Source organism: Lolium perenne, chromosome 7 (genome assembly GCF_019359855.2).
Source record: "Lolium perenne isolate Kyuss_39 chromosome 7, Kyuss_2.0, whole genome shotgun sequence".
Lineage (NCBI taxonomy): Eukaryota > Viridiplantae > Streptophyta > Magnoliopsida > Poales > Poaceae > Lolium > Lolium perenne.
The window spans coordinates 64,095,218-64,119,780 of record NC_067250.2 but is presented as its reverse complement, the minus strand read 5'-3'; the positions used below and the strand labels follow the sequence as shown (position 1 = coordinate 64,119,780).

General features: G+C 43.3%; 1 protein-coding gene and 1 long non-coding RNA gene across 3 annotated transcripts; one reads left to right on the top strand and one right to left on the bottom strand.

Moving 5' to 3' along the window:
- The first annotated feature begins 18,276 nt into the window (after nt 1-18,276).
- Nucleotides 18,277-24,561, top strand: LOC127317266 (uncharacterized). Its single transcript, XR_011748261.1, has 3 exons — nt 18,277-18,430; nt 22,768-23,737; nt 23,839-24,561. It is a non-coding gene; the product is annotated as an uncharacterized lncRNA (long non-coding RNA).
- On the bottom strand, nt 19,152-21,709 carry LOC127317264 (zinc finger protein HD1). 2 transcript variants are annotated; one of them, XM_051347791.1, is made up of 2 exons: nt 20,786-21,709; nt 19,152-19,749 (listed from the first exon to the last, which is right to left on the bottom strand). In XM_051347791.1, exons 1-2 carry the CDS (start codon nt 21,554-21,556, stop codon nt 19,387-19,389), a joined length of 1,134 nt encoding a protein of 377 aa, XP_051203751.1. In that variant the 5' UTR covers nt 21,557-21,709; the 3' UTR covers nt 19,152-19,386. The 2 variants fall into 2 exon arrangements, with proteins under 2 accessions (XP_051203751.1, XP_051203752.1); XM_051347792.1 differs by having other exon boundaries at nt 20,819-21,709.
- Nucleotides 24,562-24,563: the final 2 nt, after the last annotated feature.

The window sequence follows — 24,563 nt, the reverse complement described above, 5'->3', positions numbered from 1 at the left end:
ACTCAGACCTCATGAAGTAAACTATCCAACACATGACTTGGAATTAGCAGCAGTTGTATTTGCACTCAAAACATGGAGACATTTTCTTTATGGAGCCAAGTGTGAGCTCTATACAGATCATAAGAGTCTCAAATATTTCTTCACTCAGAAGGAACTCAACATGAGGCAGAAAAGATGGCTAGAATTGATCAAGGATTATGATTTGACCATCAACTACACTCCAGGGAAGGCAAATGTTGTAGCAGATGCCTTGAGTAGGAAGAGCACCGGAGGAGTGGAACAAGAAATATCACCGGAATTGAGAAAGGAAATAAGTCAAGCCCAAATACAACTTTGGGAGAAGGAAGCTCATGAAGGACTATCAGCTTTACAAGTAGCCGATGAGCTAAATGTCAACCTGAAGAATGAGATAATGATGGGTCAGCTGGACGATCCATTCATCGTGGAGGAGATGAGAAGAATAGATGAGGGAAGACCATCAGAATTTCACCGCGGAGAATCTGGATCATTATGGTTCCAGAAGAGAATTTGTGTTCCGGATATTGCTGAAATTAAGGAAGTAATACTCCGGGAAGCCCATCAAACACCATATTCCATACATCCGGGAAGTACAAAGATGTACATGGATCTAAAGGAACTATTCTGGTGGAATAACATGAAGAGAGAGATAGCACAATATGTGGCGGAATGCCATACCTGCCAGAGAGTGAAGGCTGAACACCAGAGTCCGGCAGGAAAGTTACAACCTTTACCTATTCCAGAGTGGAAATGGGAGGAAATAGGGATGGATTTCATCACCGGACTACCCATGACTAATAAAAAGAAGGACATGATATGGGTAATCGTGGACCGGTTGACGAAGAGTGCACACTTCCTAGCGGTAAATCAGCAGGATAAAGGAGAGAAACTCATCGATCTTTACATCAAAGAGATCGTGAGTAAGCATGGAGTGCCTAAGAAGATAGTGTCGGATCGAGGATCCGTGTTCACATCAGCATTCTGGAAGCAACTACACGAAGCTTTAGGATCCAAGTTGGACTATAGTACCGCTTACCACCCCCAGACAGGTGGACAAACCGAGAGAACCAACCAGATCTTAGAGGATATGCTTAGGGCTTGTGCCCTAGACTTCGGAGGATCATGGGAGGAGCACTTACCACTAGTAGAGTTTTCATACAATAATAGCTATCAAAGCAGCATCAAGATGGCACCGTTTGAAGCTCTGTATGGAAGGAAGTGTAGATCACCGATATGTTGGTATGAAGCTGGAGCAAGCAAAGAGTTCAACCCTGATTATGTCAAGGAAAAACAACAAATCATTGACATTATCAGAGATAGGCTCAAGATAGCCCAAAGTCGGCAAAAGAGTTATGCCGATCAGAAGAGGAGAACATGGGAGCCACGAGTTGGAGACATGGTATATCTTAAGGTAAGCCCGATGAAAGGACTCCAGAGGTTTGAAGTAAAAGGAAAGCTCAGTCCTAGATACATAGGACCTTTCAAGATTTTGAGTCAAAACCGAGGGTTAGCCTTTGAATTGGAATTACCGGGAAGGTTATCTCAGGTTCACAATGTATTCCATGTGTCGCAACTCCGAAAGTGTCTGAAGACCCCTGATGAACCAGTATCACATGAGGAGCTCGAGTTGCAACCAGACTTGACTTACATCGAGAAGCCAGCAAAGATTCTTGAGGAGAACTGGAAATAACTCAGGAATCGAGCCATAAAATACTGCAAGATACAATGGAAGCATCATCCCGAGAGGGAAGCTACCTGGGAAAAGGAGGAAGACCTGAGGAAAACATACCCCGAACTCTTCAGGTATTACAACCACAACTTCGGGACGAAGTTTTCTTTAAGGGGGAAAGGTTGTAATGTCCCAGGTTTAGAGACGATCGAGGGGAAGATTTTAGAAAGGGATGTGCATTGCATTGTAATTTACGGGGAAATTTCGCGCTTTTAAAACAAAACTGCATCGAAGGGGGACAGGTTTCTCTCTCGACACCTTACAGGGTTAGGGTTTCGAGAGTGCGATGAACTTGTTTCTACTTATTTAGATTAGGGTTTTGAGAAGAGAGAAGTGATATTACATCAAAATCTTAAGTTGCATGATTGAATTATAAGTTAAGTTGTTTGAATGAATTCAAACCAAATTTGAATTTGAATTTCAAATTCAAACATTAAATAATCATCACATAATTCAAATTTGAGATAATTTCACAAACAATTACCATTAAGCAATAATATAAGTAATACAACAATTACATTAAGCTCAATAAGGAAAACTTGAGCTTTATTGATCATCACACATATAATACATTGTCTTTACAATATTCAGATTTGAATAATGGAATTACAACACATTACAAGAATTGATTCAATAGAAAAAGAAAAAGGAAAATTACAAGTTATCTAAATAACCTAAACTACATTGTGATTTTCATGAACTCTATGATCTTGATGATCTTGAATTCATCCTGATCAGCACTTGGTACCTGCACACATACACAAACAATCAAACATTAAGCCAAGTGGCAAAGCCACTTGGCAGGTTAGCAAATAATGAAATTAAGTGGATATGCTCAAGTCTCTGCCGAGCAGAGCCATGCCATAGATAGGATCAAGTCCAAGTGCACAGCACTTGCACACACACACAACCAGGCAGCTCACCTGGCTATGTGCATGCACAACAGCACACAACAGCCAGGGGAGTCACCAAAATGGTGCCAGGCCAAGCTGTCGACCAAGAGGGCCATCAAAGGATCATATAAAACCTTTTCCACCGCCAGAGCTTGCTGTTCATCGACAGGCTTCACTGGTAAGTCACCAGAAATCAAGAACACAAAGAACAGGAAGAACAGCACTGCTGTTCAACCTGTCCAAAACCATCACAGCATCAAATTAAGCACCACAGGCTTGCTAGGAGGAGCAGGTGAAGCAATTCACAAAGCACTGAAGCAATCCTCTACACCAACAAACCATCTAGGAGCTGGAGTGAGGTATAAACAAGATCAACCTGAGCAAAACCCTGTTTTGCTCATAAATAAGCATACACTTGCATCACAGAAGCAAAGTGGGTATGAAACCCTGTTTTCATCATCATCTGGCTACTAAGCCATTTGGTGCAAGCAAACTGAAGATTAGCCAGAAGGAATTCACCAAGGGAACATTGGTGTGTCAGAATGGTGACACTACCAGAGAAATCCAACATGGATTTAATCCCTAACTAGCCATCCAAACTCACCTAGCACCACACAGCTAGTTACACCATCAGATTATAGACATCTAATTGTCTAATTTGTTTTCAACATCAAAAGCTATTGGTAATCCAGACATGGATCAACCAGATAGCATGAGAGAGTCATAACAACAGCCACAGAGTGGGGAGCTACCCTTGACAGCATCATAGTGCTGCCAGGGTCACCTCAACCCAAGCCAACACATAAAACCACCACATCATCATCCATTTGGATTCAGTAGAGGGCTAGGGTACCAACCAGTGGTTGTCATCCAACTAGCCCTAGCTAATTCAATTAAAATGATCATCACTGTGTCACAGTTCACATCATTCATCCATTTAGCAAGGCAAAATAAACAGATAAATGAAACAGACAAGCAACTAATGCACAGAGCCTTGCAGATGATCCAATGGATCATTGCAAGCATCCACTGATGCTTGGGCAAGCACCAGCACACACAGGCCAAGCCTGTATGATGCACACATAGCACTAGATGAGCACCAGTTAGTCACAGAGAGGAGCACACAATTTCTCACAAGCAATTACTGATCAATTGATCAACAGAGCACCACTAGCTCTTGCTACAGATTGCCTCATCCAAGTACAGCAACAGGAAATAACCAGATACTGAAGAAATCCAACCATGTCATAACTGAATTCACAGATAATCACATAAATGATTTATGATTGTATCCAGTAGCACATCAAATGCTTGATGAACCACTGGATCATAATACACAAGCAAAGCACATATCAATTCATCACTGAATAACACTGATAAGCCAACAGTAATGCTCAATTGAGCATAATCATGAATTTGAGCACAAGAAATAGCACACAATGGCTCTGGCACTTGCAAAATTGCAAGAATGATACACTGTCATCAGGCCAGGGCAATATAAATGAACACACTTGAGTGTCTGGCAAGCATAATAACATGAACAGAGGCACAGAGCTAGAATCAAGCAAGAATGGCAAGCATAGGCAGGCACTGAGAATAAGAAATCTTGCACAGAGACCTGGCAAGGCTGCACACAGCAGGAGCACAAGCACTGGCATGGCCATGGCAACAATGGCCAAGGCCAGTGGAGCCCAGCAGCAGGAACAAGATAGCGATGGCGACCAAACAACCCGGCAGCAGAAAGCATAGCAACCCAAATACGAGCAGCAGCACAACAACTAGCACAGCAACAGCACAGCAGCATACGCTTGCACATCGAGCATGGCACGGCAGCAGAGCATGGGCACGGCAAGCCTCTCCACGAGGTGGAGCAACCGTGGCCAGAACTAGAGGAGGAGGAAGAAGAACAGGCACAGGAGAGTGAGAGAGAAGGGTGGCACACGTACCCGGGGCGAGCAGTCAAGCAGATGCGGCCATGGCGGCCACGGCGGCGCGCGCCGAGTGCTCGGTAGCACCTGGCCAGGCCAGGCCATGTCCCGACAAGCGCCGCAGCGCCCCACACCATCGCGCCTGGAACCCTGGGAGCAGCAGGATCGCCACGATCCCGTGACCCTAGCACCAGAGAGGGTCGAGGATGAGAGCACCAGGTCGCCCGCATCAAATCGACGCGGATAGATCGACGCGCTGTCAAGAGCCGCGTCGATTGCGCACCATGGCGGAGGCCAAGTCCGGTGGAGCTCGCCGGAATCGAGCGGCGATGGCGAAGGCGACGCAGGTCGCCAGAGCTCTAGGGTTAGGGTTAGGACACGGGCACGAGGTGGTGGGCGAGTGAGCGACCGCTCGGGTCGGTTGGACCCGAGCTGGTTTAGCCCAACCCACTGGGCCACCCTGACAGGTGGGCCCAGGGGCAAAAATGACTTTTCACAATTCAATAAAAACATGAAACTTTGAAATTCAATAGAAAATTGATAAAAGCTCTTAAAAATAAATTAAAAATATGAAAAAGGATCAGCATAAAATTCTCTATTTAAATAAAATATCAAAGATAATTTTTGAAGACAATTAAGAATAAGTCCTATTTTAAGGATTTAAATAATGATTTAAATCACACATATTATTTTCAATAATGAAAATAAGTCCATCAATGCAATTGGACTTTCAAAACACCTTGACAATATTTCAAGGTTGTATTTATCCTAAATCAAGTATCTCCAAGATGTTCTTAGTATTTAACCTCTCACATAAAATCACAATGACATCGGAAGGGGTGAACAAACCCTAAAACTGGAATCATGCATAATTGCTTCTTTAACCATTGCCCTTATCGGACAATGATGCTATTTTCAGAGACAGAGGACAAGGGTCAGTCCACACCATCCAACTGCAAAACTTTGCAGCGTTCAGGCAAGTTCATCACTTGCTCATGTCATTTGAGTACTTTTATCAAATTACTTGCAAAGTACTATGATTATCACTATTGCATAAAAACCAAAACCACTATTTTCATAACTATGAATATGACTAAGTGGTGGGCAATGGAACCATGGATTGTGTTGATATGGTGGAGGTTCCATTGCAAGGGTTTATATCCATCTAGGATTTAACAACAAATGTCGCCAGTGATTCTTGTGCCGTAATAACCGTGTTAACCATAAGATCTGAAATGGGACGGACTAGTCAATCGTATTTCCACCTCTTGTACATCAACGGATGAGCTTACCGTAGTAGTTGTATCTTGCGGAGCAACTTGTGGGTGGGGAACCCATTCTAAGTCCCCACGGTTATGCTGTGCATACCGTAGCGGTTGCGGCTTGCGGAACAACTTGAGGGTGGGGATCCCACTCTAATTCCCCACGGTAATGTGGTCTATGATGGGTTGCAGCTACCGGCGAAGGAGTTTGGTTCGATCCCAGACTGTTGTCGTGGTCGGGGTCCGTCCTTAAATGGTGTAAGTGGACCGACGAGGACCCAGGGTCGGGGTTTGCAACAAAGGGTGGGTGTGCGAGGTAGCGGAGGAATATGATTGGATATGACCTTATACCGGGCCTCACACCGAAGGAAGTGTGGACGGGAAAGCTGCCCGGTTGGCACCAAGGATAAGATCTCTTATGGGTAAAGCAACACACCTCTGCAGAGTGTAAAGAACTGTGACCTGTCACTCCCTGTTCCGGGATGAGGAACTGCGAACGCGGCCGGAAAGGAGCTCCATGAAGTTCTAGTAAACCGGTGAAGGCTGACGGACATAGCTCTTTGGAATAAAAGCAATCTCTTGAAGAAATGTTTATCAAAACTTGCATTGGTATTAGACTTTCTGGTCTAATATCGTAGCTAGTGCATTAAACACCTCTTATCTATAATGAACTTGTTGAGTACGCCCGTACTCATACCACTCTTAAATCCCATGCTTAGATTGTCCGAGATAAATGCGGAGGAGGACTAAGACAACAATGAAGGGGCCGAGATCATCGGCTATGAAGAACCAGACCTCTCTGGAGGTATAGAAGGCGTAGACTACCTCATCGTCTACGGATCCGGGGAGGCTTCCGGAGGAGATCAAGCCTAGAGACAGCCAGTAGTAGTAGTAACCGAGCAGCCCGAACTCTTAGTATTTAGCTGCTCGAGGAAATAAATGTATAACCTAATGAGACTCTTATATTGTAAGTTAAGTTGGGTTCGTCTCGAACCCAGGAGTATTCCTCTTAGGTCCCAAGAGGAGCTCCGAGACGACATGTGTATGATATTTGTAATAATAAATGAATGAGTTATGGACCTGCTATGTTCTGTTGTACTACTCTGAGGGATGTAATATTTGCGGAATGGTACTTCGTGAATGTTATATCAACGACTGGCATACTACAACATGCAGTGGTATGCAGGGTCACCACAGGGGCCGGCCACCCCAACAACACCAAGGTGGCCGCACCACCTAGATGGCCGGCGCCCCCCTCTCCCAAACCCTAGCGGCCTCTCTCCTCCACCACATCCCGCACGCTTAGCGAAGCTCCGCCGGATTTCTCCACCACCACCGACACCACGCCGTCGTGCTGTCGGATTCAAGAGGAGCTACCACTTCTGCTGCCCGCTGGAACGGGAGGTGGACGTCGTCTTCATCAACAACCGAACGTGTGACCGAGTACGGAGGTGCTGCCCGTTCGTGGCGCCGTAATCAAGATCTTCTACGCGCTTTTGCAAGCGGCAAGTGAACGTCTACCGCAGCAACAAGAGCCTCATCTTGTAGGCTTTGGAATCTCTTCAAGGGTGAGACTCGATAATCCCCTCGTTGCTACCGTCTTCTAGATTGCATCTTGGCTTGGATTGCGTGTTCGCGGTAGGAAAATTTTTGTTTTCTATGCAACGTTATCCTACAAGATTCGTGAAAGAAAGAAATCTGTTTCTGCGCAGTAATCCAAATCTAGTATCAACCTTGCTATCAAAGACTTTACTTGGCACAACAATGCAACAAAATTAAGATAAGGAGAGGTTGCTACAGTAGTAACAACTTCCAAGACACAAATATAAAACAAAAGTGCTGTAGTAAAATAAACACATGGGTTATCTCCCAAGAAGTTCTTTCTTTATAGCCATTAAGATGGGCTCAGCAGTTTTAATGATGCACTCGCAAGAAATAGTATTTGAAGCAAAAGAGAGCATCAAGAAGCAAATTCAAAACACATTTAAGCCTAACATGCTTCCTATGCATAGGAATCTTGTAAATAAACAAGTTCATGAAGAGCAAAGTAACAAGCATAGGAAGATAGAACAAGTGTAGCTTCAAAAATTTCAGCATATAGAGAGGTGTTTTAGTAACATGAAAATTTCTACAACCATATTTTCCTCTCTCATGATAACTTTCAGTAGCATCATGAGCAAACTTAACAATATAACTATCACATAAAGCATTCTTATCATGAGTCTCATGCATAAAATTATTACTCTCCACAATAGCATAATCAATTTTATTAGTTGTAGTGGGAGCAAATTCAACAAAGTAGCTATCATTATTATTCTCATCATCAAATATAGGAGGCATATTATAATCATAATCAAATTTATCCTCCATAACAGGCGGCACCAAAAGACCACTATCATTGTAATCATCATAAATAGGAGACAAAGTATCATCAAAGTAAATTTTCTCCTCCATGCTCGGGGGACTAAAAAGATCATGCTCATCAAAATCAGCTTCCCCAAGCTTAGAATTTTCCATATCATTAGCAACAATGGTGTTCAAAGTGTTCATACTAATATGTTCCATGGGTTTTTTAATTTTCGAATCAAACCATCCATGTCTTAACTCAGGAAAAAGAATAAAAAGCTCCATGTTGCTTTCCATTATGCCAAACTAGTGTAAAACAAGAAACAAAAAGATGCAATTGCAGGATCTAAAGGAAATAGCTTCGAGTACTTACAACGGCGCCGGAAAATAGCTTAGTAGCCGAGATCCGGAGTGTGAGTACCTTTTACCTTTCCTCCCCGGCAACGGCGCCAGAAAAGTGCTTGATGTCTACGGGTGCTTCTATTCTTGTAGACAGTGTTGGGCCTCCAAGAGCAGAGGTTTGTAGAACAGCAGCAAGTTTCCCTTAAGTGGATCACCCAAGGTTTATCGAACTCAGGGAGGAAGAGGTCAAAGATATCCCTCTCATGCAACCCTGCAACCACAAAGCAAGAAGTCTCTTGTGTCCCCAACACACCTAATACACTTGTCAGATGTATAGGTGCACTAGTTCGGCGAAGAGATAGTGAAATACAGGTGGTATGAATATATATGAGAAGTAGTAACGGCACCAGAAAATAGCTTGATGCTACGACTGGCGTGTGGTTGATGGTGGTAATATTGCAGGCAGTACGGATGCAGTAGAACAGTAAACAAGCGATGATTGTAGTATTTGGGAACAAGGCCTAGGGATTATACTTTCACTAGTGGACACTCTCAACATTGATCACATAACAGAATAAATAAATGCTATACTCTACACTCTCTTGTTGGATGATGAACACCACTAATTGTGTAGGATTACACGAACCCTCAATGCCGGAGTTAACAAGCTCCACAATATTCGATATTCATGTTTAAATAACCTTAGAGTGCACGATAGATCAACACAACTAAACCAAGTACTAACATAGCATGCACACTGTCACCTTCACACTATGAAAGGAGGAATAGATCACATCAATACTATCATAGCAATAATTAACTTCATAATCTACAAGAGATTACAATCATAACCTACGCCAAGTACTACACGATGCACACACTGTCACCATTACACCGTGCAGGAGGAATAGACTACTTTAATAACATCACTAGAGTAGCACATAGATTAATAGTGATACAAAACTCATATGAATCTCAATCATGTAAGGCAGCTCATGAGATCATTGTATTGAAGTATATAGGAAGAGAGATTAACCACATAGCTACCGGTATAGCCCTTAGCCTCGAGGGAGAACTACTCCCTCCTCATGGGAGACAGCAGCGGTGATGAAGATGGCGGTGGAGATGGCAGTGGTGTCGATGGAGAAGCCTTCCGGGGGCACTTCCCCGTCCCGGCGGCGTGCCGGAACAGAGACTCCTGTCCCCCAGATCTTGGCTTCGCGATGGCGGCGGCTCTGGAAGGTTTCTCGTACCGTGGCTTTTCCGTCTCGAAGATTTAGGTCAGGGACCTTTAAATAGGCGAAGAGGCGGAGTCGAAGGGTCGACGAGGCGACAACACAGTAGGGGGGCGCGGCCCACCCCCTGGCCGCGCCGGCCTATCATCCGGGGCCCACAGGGCCCTCCTCTGGTGGCTCTCGGGTGTTCTGGAAGCTTCATGCAATTCTAAGATGCTGGGCGTTGATTTCGTCCAATTCCAAGAATATTTCCTTACTAGGATTTCTGAAACCAAAAACAGCAGAAAAACAGGAAATGGCACTTCGGCATCTCGTCAATAGGTTAGTTCCGGAAAACGCATAAAAACGATATAAAGTGTGAACAAAACATGTAGGTATTGTCATAAAACAAGCATGGAACATCAGAAATTATAGATACATCGGAGACGTATCAATGATCTAAAACAACAATTATCCTCATGAATCAATAACATGTTCAGATCTGAGATCATGGCACTCGGGCCCAAAGTGACAAGCATTATGCATAACAAGTTGCAACAATGTCATAAATACTAACAACGGATACTAGGCACTATGCCCATAATAATCTTATAGCTATTACATGAACAATCTCATCCAATCCCTACCATGCCCTATAGCCTACAGCGGGGAATTACTCACACATGGATGGGGAATCATGGATGGTTGATGGAGATGCGTCGGTGATGGCGATGGCGATGATCTCCTCCAATTTCCCGTCCCGGCAGGGTGCTAGAACGGAGTTTCTGGTCTCCAAATTAGGGTTTCTGGTGGCAGTGGAGCGGCGGAACTCTTTCTGGAAAACATCGAACCCCCGTGGTTTTCAGGTCAGAGGGCTTAATATAGTCCGAAGGAGAGGTCGAGGGGGTGGCCGAGGCAGCCAGAACACCCCTAGGCGCGGCCAAGCCTGGCCCGCGCCTAGGGCTAGTGTGGGCCCCTCGTGCCCCCTCCGTCTCGTATTCTGGTTTCGTGAGTCTTCGGGTGAAATATGGATTTTAGGATATTTTCCGCGAATTTTCCCGAAAATTGAATTTCTGCACAAAAACGAGACACATGAGGAATTATGCTAAAAACGGTGTTAGTCTGGGTTAGTTGTATTCAAAACACACAAATTAGAGGGCAAACAACAGCAACAATGTTCGGGAAAGTAGATACGTTTTGGACGTATCATGATGTTGTATCGACATATACGGTATGCTACGGCCCATGCTCCAATATTGGACTTTGGGCGCCAACTTGAGGGTCAAACCGGCCTTATGGAGTAGTGTTGGCTCATAGACGATGTGCTAATCTTAGGCTGCGCTTGGTATCCCACACCCATTTTGTGTCTCTTCAGGGACATGCTCTAGGATCATAGCCCATATGCAACGAGCCTCGAGCCATATTATGCACTTCGTTTGTTGGCCTGGGTTGCATCACTCGATACCAAGGTGCCACTTTGATTCGTTGCTCGAATGTCTTTATTTAGCCTCACCTCTTGTAAACATGGTGAAATTACCTCTCACCTACCACAACCATCACCACTGCTCCATCAACAAAGTCGAACACCACCTTGAAGATGTGCAAAAATACCCACATGTCGTCACGGGAATGGGTGGCTACCACCATGGATTACCACTATCACCTCTCACCTACCATCACCACGTCGCCATCCACGAAACCAATAAAAATGCATGTTGGGGAACACGTATAGAAACAAATTCCTATGCATAAACCAAGATCATATGCGAGAGGGAAGGTAACGGATCATACCCTCACAGATCAAACAAGCGAAAGCTATCGATGAAGATGTTGGTGAAGTCGCAAGTAGATCCCCGCAATGAGATATATTATCCTTAGAACCGCAAACCTCTCCCACAAATGAGTGTTGCATGTGCAACACCTCCACGATTTCCACACGTAAGTGATCAGGAACACTATGCCCAAGTGAAATCAAGGGTACATCTAAGCGGGAATGTGTCTATGAAGATCCTGCAGCTGGGAACACCCTCTAGATTTGATCTAGATGGTTGTAGAACTCTGGTAGCACTCCAAAAATAAGAAGGAGAATAAGTATTCCGCGTCGATCTCCCGGTGACGTCGGTGACACCTTCGATCTGGATTACGGGTGCAATATAGTAGCTTTTTTACTAGAAGACCTAGGTTTAATCAAATCCTTCGAAGATTTTTTTTGGTGTAAGGATATGTTATTTGTCAAGATCTTGGAAGCTTGTTTGTCTGTCTGTTACCGGAATTCCATCTTAACTTTTTGTGTTTTTTTGTTGTGTATCAATGGATGGAGATAGGCTAGGGCCTATGATTCACCTGCAGCTGTGCATACATATGGGATAAAGATAATAATAAGTGCAACATGAGTCATGTTCAGATAAAGACAAATATTGTGGGTGGTACATCCTAATATTCTACAACTTTGGTCAGCCACTTATACTGTAGACTTTTGATCCACTAGCACACCTTTGCAACCCAGGGCGTTAAGTAGTCATTAAATATTTAAACAGACCAAAGCATTACATTTGATGATGTTACTGTGATCCCAAGTGGATCTCAGGTCCTCTATTCTACTAATCCCTTCTCTCACTGGCTTCGATCTACAGGTTGAAGCACCACTCATACCCCCTCATTAACTTGATCGACCCTCAAATCTTGGGTACCTGACAAGACCTTAGATCGAGGCAAGAGATCATAAACAAGGATACTCTCTTATTCAAACTCAACACATTATTCCCATGTTAGAAGATGCACATAATCGTTGTGAGTTTCACCCGAGCCTGCAGCCCGTGAGGATTACTCACTCATAATGAGATCAAAGATCATAAACATTGTAAAAATGGATTCAGTATAAATATCAAATAGTCTTACAATATTGTGAAGTAGATCAAGATTACAAGTAGATGGCTATGGATATGGAGGTGGAGAAATGGATGTGGAGATGGTGATGGCGACGGCTTGGCGATGGATCTCCTCCTCAAATGTGATGTGTTGGCGACTGTGGCTCTCTCCTTGTTTGCGGCTTCAGGGGGTCGATTTATATAGGGGTCCCTTCATGGAAGTTTCTAGGGTTGATTTGGTCGAAGCGGTGGCACCCGATACTAGCGGTGATATGAGCGCTCCCTCCCCATATGCCAGCTCATTAAGTTCTTTGTTGCTCTCCTCCGCGAGGCCTTTGACATGGGAGTATTGGAAACTCGTGATTCTCCATTAATTAGCCCAGATTTCGCCCTTAAAGTGCATATTCCAAAGGAAACAATTAAAGAGAAGATTTCCACATCTCGATGGTAATTAGTCATTACTGGCAAAGATAGAGAAATATTTTATCAGTTTCTTTATAAATATAAGACTTCATCATGGAGTATAGATGCTGGATTATGCAGCTATCAGTCGGATAGTGTGGAGACAAGGGAAGAGATGGTGCGGTGGTAGCGGCTACCGATGGGGCTAGGGCAGTGGCCGGCTAGAGTTGGGAGGGGCGTGAGGTTTGGCTTGTCCTTGCCCCGTCCCATCCCTGACCTTATAAAGGGGGAGGCCGGCTGGACATGCCCCTCCCCCAAACGGGCTTGAGGGGGGCCTAAGGAACTAGGACTCCCCTTCCAAATAAGGTGGGAGAAACCTAGTGGTAACTTGTGGGAGAGTCCAAAGGCACTAGGACTCCCCTTCGAAATAAGGTGGGAGAAACCTAGTACCGCTAGGTTTCTCCCTCTCTCTCTATGCCAGTGGCCATGGGGGGAATGCATCCGGGCCTTACCCACCGAAAGCTTCTTAACTCTTCCCCAGAATATTCCGGGCCTTCAAAGACATTCTACGTTGTTCTATTACCTTATGGTAAAATACCCAAAAACATTCTGGATACTCTCGTAACTATTCCAGACACCTCCAGAAGATTCCAAAAGTTTTTGAACATCCTTCAGAATCACTTTCCTTTCTTTTGAGGAATTACTACACGTGAAACTCATATTGTTTGGCTTTTGTTTCATAAAGAGCTTGGGTACAATGTGTACACCAAGAGTGACATGAATTTTCTTTACACTAAAGTAAGTGTGTCGCTAAATCTTGTGTGTGTTATCCACAAGGTGTAACCCACTTTCCTTCGTTATCTTTATTTGTATTCATATTCTAAATGACGCTAAATCTTAAGTGTGCGATCCTATGAGTTTGGATATATGTGTACATTTCTGGAAAGACCTTCCACGACAATGATCGATGTCAAGCGCTTGATAATCGCAACGACATCCACATATGACACGAAGATCTTAGTCGTATGAACCTTCCATATTCCTACTTGATACACCTCACATTGCTTCTCGATAATTTACATAGCCTTACCTAAAACTCGAGGTTATCCTCATTACCCGACATGTACTCATTTTCTCATCCCACACCATCAATGTTCCTTTGACAAAAAAAAATTACAAGTAGATGTAAGGGATTGGAAAAGATTGAATTTTGTTTGTACCATATACTTTACCATATTTTACTCTCGAATTTGAAGCAGAGGGGATAATGACCATTTGTTAGGATGGAATAAGACTAAAAACAAAACATGTTGGATCAGTACTCTCATAGTTAGGTAATTACCTTTTGGGCAAAACTTTAGAAGGGTTTAATCTTTCAGCTTTGCAAACAGTAATTAGTGAAATTTTCAAAAAAAACAGTAATTAGCGAAGGAACTAGAGACATTTTATCGATGCAGAGGCTAGGAGTCCCAACCTCCTTTTTAAAAATAAAAAAACAGAGACATGATATATAGACTAAAATCCAAGCATCCGCGAGAGAGAGCAGCAGCCTTGATGAGACTTTGAGCAGTTGCTAGCCAGTTTGTCGTGAACGATAGCGAGGTCCATCGGTGGGAGTATATAAGGACTAAGGAAGGGTGCAAGACGCGACGGGCGGGTCGTTTCTTTTGATTTCTGGCGTTAATATTGTATGCAAGTTGCACTTCGGGCCGTTGGGAATCCTTAATCGCCTCCCTTGTTTTTTTTTTGACGTCGAGTTGGTCTTTTGCTTTTCCTAAACCGCGTTAGTTCTAGCTAGTGGCCAGTTAAGATATTCTTGGCTAACGTGGGATGCGTTGGAAGCAAACTTATCCCATGAGCCCGTGCCGTCGGCAGTTGGCCACCAACCATTGTGTTTCGTGATGGAATACTTTGACCAACCGACAAACCCTGCAAACCTTAGCCTGATAGTAACAAGTAAATTTGGGATCATACTATTCGGAGTTGGTATTGGTTGGAAAATTAGTCAATCGCAATTTCATTGTTAAGTCCAGAATATTGAACATGACAGAGAAGAGAGAGCGACTAGGAGGCGCGCTCTACGATCCTTGCCGGTGCGTGGGATGCCGCGCGCGAGGCCTCGCCGGGCTGCTCTTCCACACGTGGTCACGCTGCACTAGTCTGTCCTGTGTGACTGTGTCTAGCTGCCCCATATTTAAACTGCCTCCACGTCTAACTATCCCGCATCATTAAAAAGAAAAAATAGTGCACTGCGAAAAAAAATTATACTAAAAAAGCGATCTAGGGCAACTTGGTAAAAAAAAATCAGTGCACATGTAATGCACTACCAGGATACCGTGTGGTGCAAAAGCAATCCAAAGCAGTGCAACGTGTTACAATAAAGGTAATAGCCTAGATGGTGCACGGTAAGTACACCGCGCGGTGCAAAAAGGAACATAAGACAGTGCAACATGGTACAAAAAATAATAGTGCACGGCGGTGCACTATCAGGACCATCGCGGTGCAAAAAAGGAACCAAGGCAGTGTAATGTGGTACAAAAAGGCAATGCACGGGCGGTGCACTGCCATAACCAGTTTGGTCTTCTTCTTCCTCGGCTCGTCTCCTCTCGCCCCCTTTCTTCAGGACCGGCAACTCTCCACAAGCATCCAAGGTTCGGTGGCTAACACAAGCAACCAGTGTATCAATCTCGCATCTCGATGATCGTCGACAACAACGGGACAAGACAAGGTTTCTCCACGTTAAAATCTTATGTCTCATGCATGATTTGCCTTTTTCATTATTCGTTTGCTTGTCATGTTCATAACAAAGGAACAAAGGTAGCGTCCCCTTGGTCGAAAATCCCATGTGCACATAAGAAAATAGGCTGCGACAAACAAGAGGAACGTCCTATCGGTCATTCAGCAAAACAGGTCATAGCGAGCGCGCGGGCGCTAGGAAGGAGGTCCACTCGAAAGGGAAAACCCTATTTATTGTTCGCGTGCATGCAGGAATACGCCCCGCACACATGGAGTGGCCACTAGGCAGCGGCCCATTAACGCGTTCCATGGTCTTTTTTGGTTTCTGAAGGTTCCAGAACCATACAACTCTGGTTTTGTCTTCTTTTTTTCTGGTTTTTTGCGAGTTTTTGTTTTTCTGTCATTTTTTCTTTATTTTTGATTGAAAATTCTGAACCTTTTTCAAAAACTGAACAATTATTAAAATTTGAAGTTTTTTTTTATTAGAATCGTTTCTCTTTCGCACAAATTTTCAATTGTGAATAATTTTCATGTTTAAGAATTTTCAAGTATGAATAATTTTCATGTTTGAACAAATTTTAAGTTAGAACATTTTGTAACTTCAAAAAAATTCAAATATGTGTTTTCTTTAAATTTGAACAATTTTAAAATTTAAATAATTTTTCACTTTGAACAATTTTTAGTTTCAATCATTTTTAAGATCTAAACATGTTTTTAAAGTCCGACCATTTTTCAAATATAAGTTTTATTTTAATCTAAAAGGTTTCAAATCTTGAATTTTTTCAAAGAAAATAAAAAATAATAGGGAAAAGAAAAAACCTACTCAAGGACCCGTTCCTAGGCCGGCCCACAGAGAACATGTGGGAGGCGCTCTGGTGCGTGCCCTAATAATAGAGATGAAAATAGAGCGGGAAGTTTCTGAATTCTCTGGAAAAATAAGGAAACTTAAAAAAAATATGAAAACATAAATGGAATTCTTTTTGCAAAAAGGAAAAGACACATAAATGGAATTTTTTCCTTCTAATATGGAATTTATGTTTCAGGGTTTTATGTGCATCACCCAATCCAACAACCCCAAATGTGAAGTTGAACCGTCAAAGCGGCCCATGCAAAAAAAGAACGCATACATAAAGTAAAAATAAAATAAAAAATAAAACAAAAAAGATAAGATAAGAGGATATACACAGAAAAAAGAGCAAAGAAAATAATCTCAAAACAGAAAAGAAAAACAAGAAAAAATTGAAATAGGAAAACAAGCAAACCCTCCCATGAGACCGGAATCAACCGGGCGACACAAACCAAAACAGGTGCACAAACTAAAAACCACATGCAGCCGGAAAACTCTAGAAAAAGGCCGACCTTCGCGAAGGGAAGACAACTCGCTCCGCACGCGACAAGTGGCACGCTGTGGTGCTAGAAAATCCCTGGAAAGTGGTCTTCCTGCTCGCCACGTGTCGCAAGGGGAAGCAAGGTGGAGATGGGGGAGGAGAGAGAAGACAGGGGAGGCCAGCTTTTTCCTTTTTTTCCTAGATTCGTTTTTTTTAAATAAAATATCTTGAGAACCGTAAGTCCAAATTATGAACCGTTTCCACTTTTGAGACCCTCTCGTCGAGATCTTTAAAACTAGATCCCATGTTGATAGGTTTCGAGATATTTTTTTTCGTACTTCCTATACTACTATAGTTGTATTCGTGGTGTACCTAATCACATGCTCGTCTTCAGTGATAAATACTTGTTTTTAGTGTATTTGATACGATTTTTCCTTTACTCGATAAGTGTACTTACTCGTGTCTCATCTGTCTCGTGTGACCGATACTCGTTCGTGTCTTGTATTATCACTGTCTTATGTGGACGACTGTACATGTACTCGCTCGTGTAGGCGATCTTTACTGTCTTGTGCGCACATCATCTCGTGTGAGCGATCACCATCTTCGCTCGTGTCTTGATCAGATTGTACTCGTTCGTGTCTTGTGATCATATTTCACTCGTGTGCACGATCTTTCATTCGTCGCGTAATCAGTCTTTTCGCATAGCTGCGCGACTATACTTGTACTGGTACTCTATGCGTAGTTGTATGTGTGCATTATACATAACCGTGCTCGAGGGTTCACTGAGCCGCACTTGTAGCTTTATAATTTGTACTCACCACAGGAAAAATACAAACCGATACAAAGTACATGCATGCGTCGTGGTGGCTGCTATCGATTCTCACATGCACGGGCACATACGCACAGTCCAGCGTGCGGTGCGGGCGTGCGCCTCGCGATGTACGTCCGCGTGTACCGGGTGCGTACTTCTTGTACGCGGGTGCGGGAGCGAGCGTACTTCCTCGCGCACGGTACTTCTCAACGCTGTGGTTGACACGTGTTGGCTCCTGGTACGTTGCGCGGATCTGAATTTTCCGAAGGTTGGTCTTTAGGTAGTTGCACCCAATGCAGCCAAAAAAAAGAATGGAAAACCAGCGGAAGGGATCACGTGAAAACGCGAACGAATAAACCGTAGACCGACAGCGCCAATTGGGCCGGTCCGTATATCCAGGCCCAACGAGCCCCACGACTAGTCGTCCCCGCCGATGCTCGAAACGGCGCACGCGGCGGCGGCGCGGCACCTGCACCGGCCACCGGGGGGTTTCGCCACCCACGCCGTATTCGTTCCTCCTCGACTGCTTCGTCCGTGTCGAGGGAAGCGCAGAGGTATGCGCACCATCCGCTCTTTCCTCCCCCTTACATTGCCGTTGCGTCTTCGCATTGGCTGCGCGCGTTCGTTTCAGACAACGAAGAAGAACAGTGCTAGTATGCTTCTTGCCTCCTCTGTCTCTAGGTTTCCACGAGGTTGTTTTTGCCTCACAAGGATCTCTTGTACCTGTGCGGAGCATGGAAATGTTGATCTCATTAAATGCGTGAAGGAGGGATCGACAAATCCTCTCATGAATCTTCCGCGCAATCCTTGTTGTTTCCTTGTCTGAATTTTGCAATGTCCATGTCTTAGAAGTACTTTATCGAAAAAAATGTCTTAGAAGCAATAAGATACATTGGTCAAGATGCACCCTATAGTGCCAAAGCCATCTAGCAAACGGATTTTAACTGCGCTTTGGATGCATTGGTCAAGATGCACCCTATAGTGCCTTTAAGATTGTTCATGGATAAACCTACCCAAAATCACATTGTTCCTTGGAGCCATTCCAATACATTGAAAACTCTGCATCGACTTGCACTTCACTGAAAGAACAGAAACAAGGTGAGAGCCGATTGTTGCTCGGTCTTTGGGGGTCATCAAATAAAAAAGTTTTAACTTCTGTTATGATTCCAGTCAATATGAGCTAGTTACCAAAAACAAGCTTTCATTCTTAGTGACAATCGAAATATCCAACGATCCCATAGTTATCCTTGCAGGCATTCACAATCCATCCTTCAATAGTTAATACTGCTCTTTGTTCACTTGAAATATCAAAGCGACCGAGCAAGTATCGCACAATGCATATTTTGCTATCTCAAATTTAGAAAGCAAAACATAGATACTAAGATACCTTATCAATTAAGGTTCGCATACCACACAATTATTCAGAGCACCGATCTACCTGAACTGCTTGCACTGGACCTTATTGTTCTGGTAAGTACATATGTATGCTAATGTAATGTCTAATAGAGTCTCATTGAAACCAGGGAACAGTACTGTAGCTACTGTCAGAAAGAGCTGCAGCCGAGAACATCTGGTCCACTTCCATTTCCGCTTCTGATATTTTCGCGAAGCGGCCCTTGATCCTCGGCCGTGCTTCAGCATAGGCTTTCCTTGTTGCGTAACGTGTGGTCTTCTCGAACGTTCTGGTCTTCTTCTTCTCCTTGTACCTCAGGACTTTGGCCTCTCTGTCCATGGAGCTGAAGTGTAGTGGCATCTGAAGTGGAGGACCTGAGTGGAGGCTGCTGGCTCCAGCAGGCGTAGGGATGATGGAGTAGGGCAGATCTACCACCGTATTGTCTGGTACTATTCCCCCTTCCATTGATGAGAACGATATCTGAGATGGAATTGAAAAATGGTCAGAAACCCTTCAGTGATATGTAGATGGGTTTTATTTATTTCAATGTGCATAAGTTTTAATAACTCTTTTTGTAAAGTTGCACTCAGGAATAAAATCTACATTTGACTTATTAGCCTATGAAAGAATTATGGAACGGAGGGAGTATCTGATAATATCTCATATACTTTCATTTATTGTTTGGTATCTATAAAAAGGTTGGTAAACACAGACCTTAGTTTCTAGTTGGAAGAAAACTTGCGAGTTTGCTTATGGAGTGATTTTTTAGTTACTGAAAGAAACTTGGGTGTTCATGTGAAGAAAGTATAAATAATAACCTAGATATTAGTTGTATACTTTTATTTGGAGTGTCTGTGACGGCAGTTCTAATTAGTTGGTGTACTTTCCTAGAGATGAATTGTGTACTTTCCTAGCTGGCAGACAATTTGTGGGTTAACATGGATCCACTATTTACTTACTGAGCTTACCTGGGTGTTCTGTGTGTAGAAGTACACAAATAATCATTTCATCTGTGTGGGGATAAGTTGTGTATTTTCTTTTGAGTGTCTATGACAGCAGTTTTCTTTTAATGACTGATGCTTTCCTTGACATGAATTGTGTACTTCTCTAGTTGGCAGAGAATTTTAATTATGGATTGACTGTTTAATTGTTTTAAGAGAGACTGACTTTTTAGTTAGTAGTCTTACTTTGATGTTCTATGCTTAGTACACGAACAAATCAATTAATCTGCCTAGAGACGAGCTGTGTACTTTTCTTTGGAGTGGCTATGACGCAGTTCTCTTTTGGAAATAATCAGCTAAGGTTGTCTGCCTAGAAGTGGAAAAAGTTGAAGAAAAAACAGAAAGGGTGAGGAAACACTAAATACCCACGTTTCACTTGCACCAAAAACTTTATACACTGGTTGATCTTAGCATTTTGTTTCAGATGGTCTTTCAAATGAAGTAGCATTAACTCTAAATTAACAAAATTATAGCATGAATGTAAATTGTAATGCCATAATAATAGATGAACTCACGCTGTTGTTGACAGAATCTGTGTAAACACTGACCCCAGCAGTCATCGATGCAGCCTGCTCTGCCCCCACAAGTGCATAACCACTCTGCTGGGGCTTACTCGCGGTAGCAAACTGCGAAGGTACCACACACTCGCTCCCTTCCTTCTCTGCATATTCCTTTTGCATGGGCTGCAGATGTTGCTGTTCTTGCATCACGTACTGCGCTCGGTTGTTGTTCATGCGGCTATCATAGTAGGAATTGTACCCGACAAGATCAAAATACTCATCCACTTCACCAAAGTATGTGCTGCTGCTCCTGTTGTCGCCACTGCAATTGTGGTTAGCAGAATTTTTGCTGAGTAGCAACCAAGACGCCTCCTCTTCCTTGCAGCTGAGGATGGTAGTGGTGACTGCTGCCTCAGCAAGTAAAGAAGCAGTCGGAATGGCTGTGGCCGGGTGTGAAACCACAGGCACGCACTGGTGCATCCCGGCGAGCAGGTTTGCGTAGTGCGCCTGTGCTTCATAGGCGGCGCAAGACGCTACAGCGTCTGTGCGGCATTGCAGCAGCGCTGGTGCATGCTCGTGGGCCTCGGAGAGGCACACGCGCTCATGGCGCGAGGCCACACGGTTTGCACTGTGGATCCGCACATCACAAGACGCGCAGAGGTATGCGGAGTCGGCGTGGCAGTACACCACGCTTGGCACCATGCAACATCCATCACACAGCCTGCTCCAGCTCCCCTCTTGCCCAACCGCCTCCTCGTAAATGGTGCTGCTGGAATTGGACTTCATGAACAAGGAGGCCTTGTGGCTTGCACCACACAGACCATGTAAGGGGTGTTAATGATTGTAGTAGCTACTATTTCCCTAGATATCTGTGTATGTTTCTTCTTCTGTTCCTCTACCTTTCATGGCCCTTTCTTAGGTTTTCATGCACTGCATATGTGAGTGTGGAGGAAGGTCAGCTATGTTGGCAGTTCAGTGCAGGGTACTAATAGTAGAGTGTCAGTGGAGTGACACTTGGCACCATTCTTGTGGGCGAGGATGTTTGTGTGATTAGCTTGTTATTAGTGTTGGATGTTGCTGCCTCACTATCCTGCACCAGTGCCGCTGTTCTGATGCAGAGTCGTATTCAGATAAACATTTTATGCACCTTTTCAGCTAAATCTGCTTGAGCTGATATAAAATCTTTCTGGGTAAAGAATTTTGCATGTTTGCATTCAGAAGACTTAAATCTTTTCTGATTAGTATTGTCCCGATTTATCTAGGGAAGATCCTTGTGTTCACTTTTTTAAGTCTGGATTCATTTTCCAGTTGAGCTGACCAGCTTCTGATGCAAATCTTGAGAGAACTCTCGCATATATCCTACGATTCGCCCTAGATGATGCAATTTTCTTTCCCTGGACTGGATTAATACTAAAGGCAGAAACTAGAGAGAACTAGAAGCCATAATGGTATAAAGGTGGCAAGGCAAAGGGACTGGAAGATGCTGCATCTATCTTTATGTGCAGTTGCGCACCCTTTTGCAAAAGAGAAAGCCGTGTGTCTTCTGATGGATTCCAAAGCATGAGGTTTTTTTGCCATTCATTGGCGCTCCTCCTTAGCCGTTCCGCATTTTGGAACCTCAAGTGTGAGATAGCTGGTTGAGATATTCAGAAAAGCTCAAAAGCTCCATGCCATGTCACTAGATAGTTTCTTTGCCGTCCCAATCATCTGAAAATATCTAAGATGCTGCGTAGTGGAGAAGTCAATTTACCGATGCGTCTTGCTTATGTCAGCTATGAGGATTTTCTAACCAATAAGTTCATTGCATCTCGCGCTCGCGCATTCTATCTGAAATCTCTTATTTTTTTTGTTTTGAAGGCAGATCCATCTCCAGCAGTGTAGCATCTGACCTTCTGAGTTATGCATTTGTTACTAGCCCTTTCTAACCAATAAATGAACGTTCATTGCATCTCGTGCTCGCGCATTCTATCTGAAATCTTTTATTTTCTGTTTTTCAGGCAGATCCATCTCCAGCAGTGCAGCCTCTGATCTTCTGATTTATGCATTTGTTACTAGCCCTTTCACACCATCAATGATGCTTCAATGGTGAATTCATCTTTTAGTACTATGTTGTTTTAGAAATACTCCCATTAGTGTTCTTATCTTTTCGAGTTGGTGTATACTCTGTTTATATAAGTTGCTAATGCACAGTGCAAGTGCAGTACAGCCAAACATACCTTGTGGATTGATGATTGAATTTCCTTGTTTGGTGGTTTTGTTCTATGCCGAACATTAGACAAAAATATATATTATTTTGTACCAGTACTTCTATTTGTGCATTTTCCTTCATCCTTTATGGGTGTGCAGAGTACTATGGTAGCACAGAAACTCGAATTGCGCATGAAGTTGCTTCAGATCATTCTTCTGGGCAATAGATATTCTCAAATCTCAATGGTTGACCAAGTGTATCATTCTCCACACAATTCTTTTAACAGAAGTTAAACTTTCATGCAAGTCTACATCATGGTGACTGGTTTTAGAGAACTTACTTCATTATACTACCCAAATTTTTCCTCGGGTATTTTGATCAAAATACAATAGCATGATATTTTGGGAAAATATCTTATCCCCGTCAGTAGTTCTATCTTGTATGTACATCTAAAAGCATAAAGATATTTCCTCCTCAAATCTTTCTTTATTCCATTTCATGGGTGCGTATATATAGAGGTGGTGATTGGTGAGTTGCCAAAACAACTGAAAGAATGGGCTCCAGGACACGATATTTAGAAGATGGTGACAACTAAAGTTATAAAGAAAATGTCACCAGTTGAGGACTCCACCTGAGATGCCAAAAGGCTTCTGTTCAAGTTTTTTTCGAACAAAAAGCAGGAACGAGTGAAGGTTCACCTGGAGGACTGACTATTACAGGCTGGTTTAGACGGTAAACAGACAAGTAGTTGATTAACATTCAGAGGAAAAGCTAAAAAGGTATGTTCCTCTGCACCATATCCTCCTTGGCTTTGGCATACACTTCTTGTACTGTAGCTGTCTGGCTTTCTGTAAGATCCTCATGTCTCTTTCCTTTCCAGATATTCTAAATTGCTGTGCATATGACCGTACTATTTAAGTCTCTTCTCTGGTCCCTATGCATAACTTTTTGAGCGCTGCTGCCTCCATTTTTGTTTTCCTCACTGGTATAGATGTCTTCCGCATAATTATTGGTTTCGATCTGTTTGGAAGGAATTGACATCCCTATTTCTGCAAACAGTATGATGGATGCATCTGTGTTAACACTTTGGAGTCAATTTCACATGTTCATGGGAAGATGATCTAACAAAGGAACATATGAGGCTTTTCAGCAACGTAAGTCAAATATGAGCAATTACATAGCAATTTTTCTAGCTGGCATTCAACACCTGTAGATCTGAATTCCTTTTGCTAAAGATGGCACTGTAGACGTCCAAATGATTAAAAAGGGAGAGGACAGCAGGCATGTAATATTATAGTTTTTTGCCCCTTTGTAAGTCCTATGATTTCCCAGTATTGGTGGACCTGAAGCCACCAAACACTGCTACAGAGAGAGAGCCTTTGACCCACTCAGTATGCCACAGCACAGAGCTACAGATACTTTCTGCTTGCTTACTCCACCAACCGCATCAGAGTTAGCTCATCTCCCCCTTGACCAGTTTCTCTCCATACGCCCACGTAGACAACATAGGATTGTCTTAATCCGCTATAAAGCTCATGCAGAACGAGAAACTTGCCACAAAAACACCTGAACCATCTAAAGTTCCAAACACAGCAAGAGCTAAAA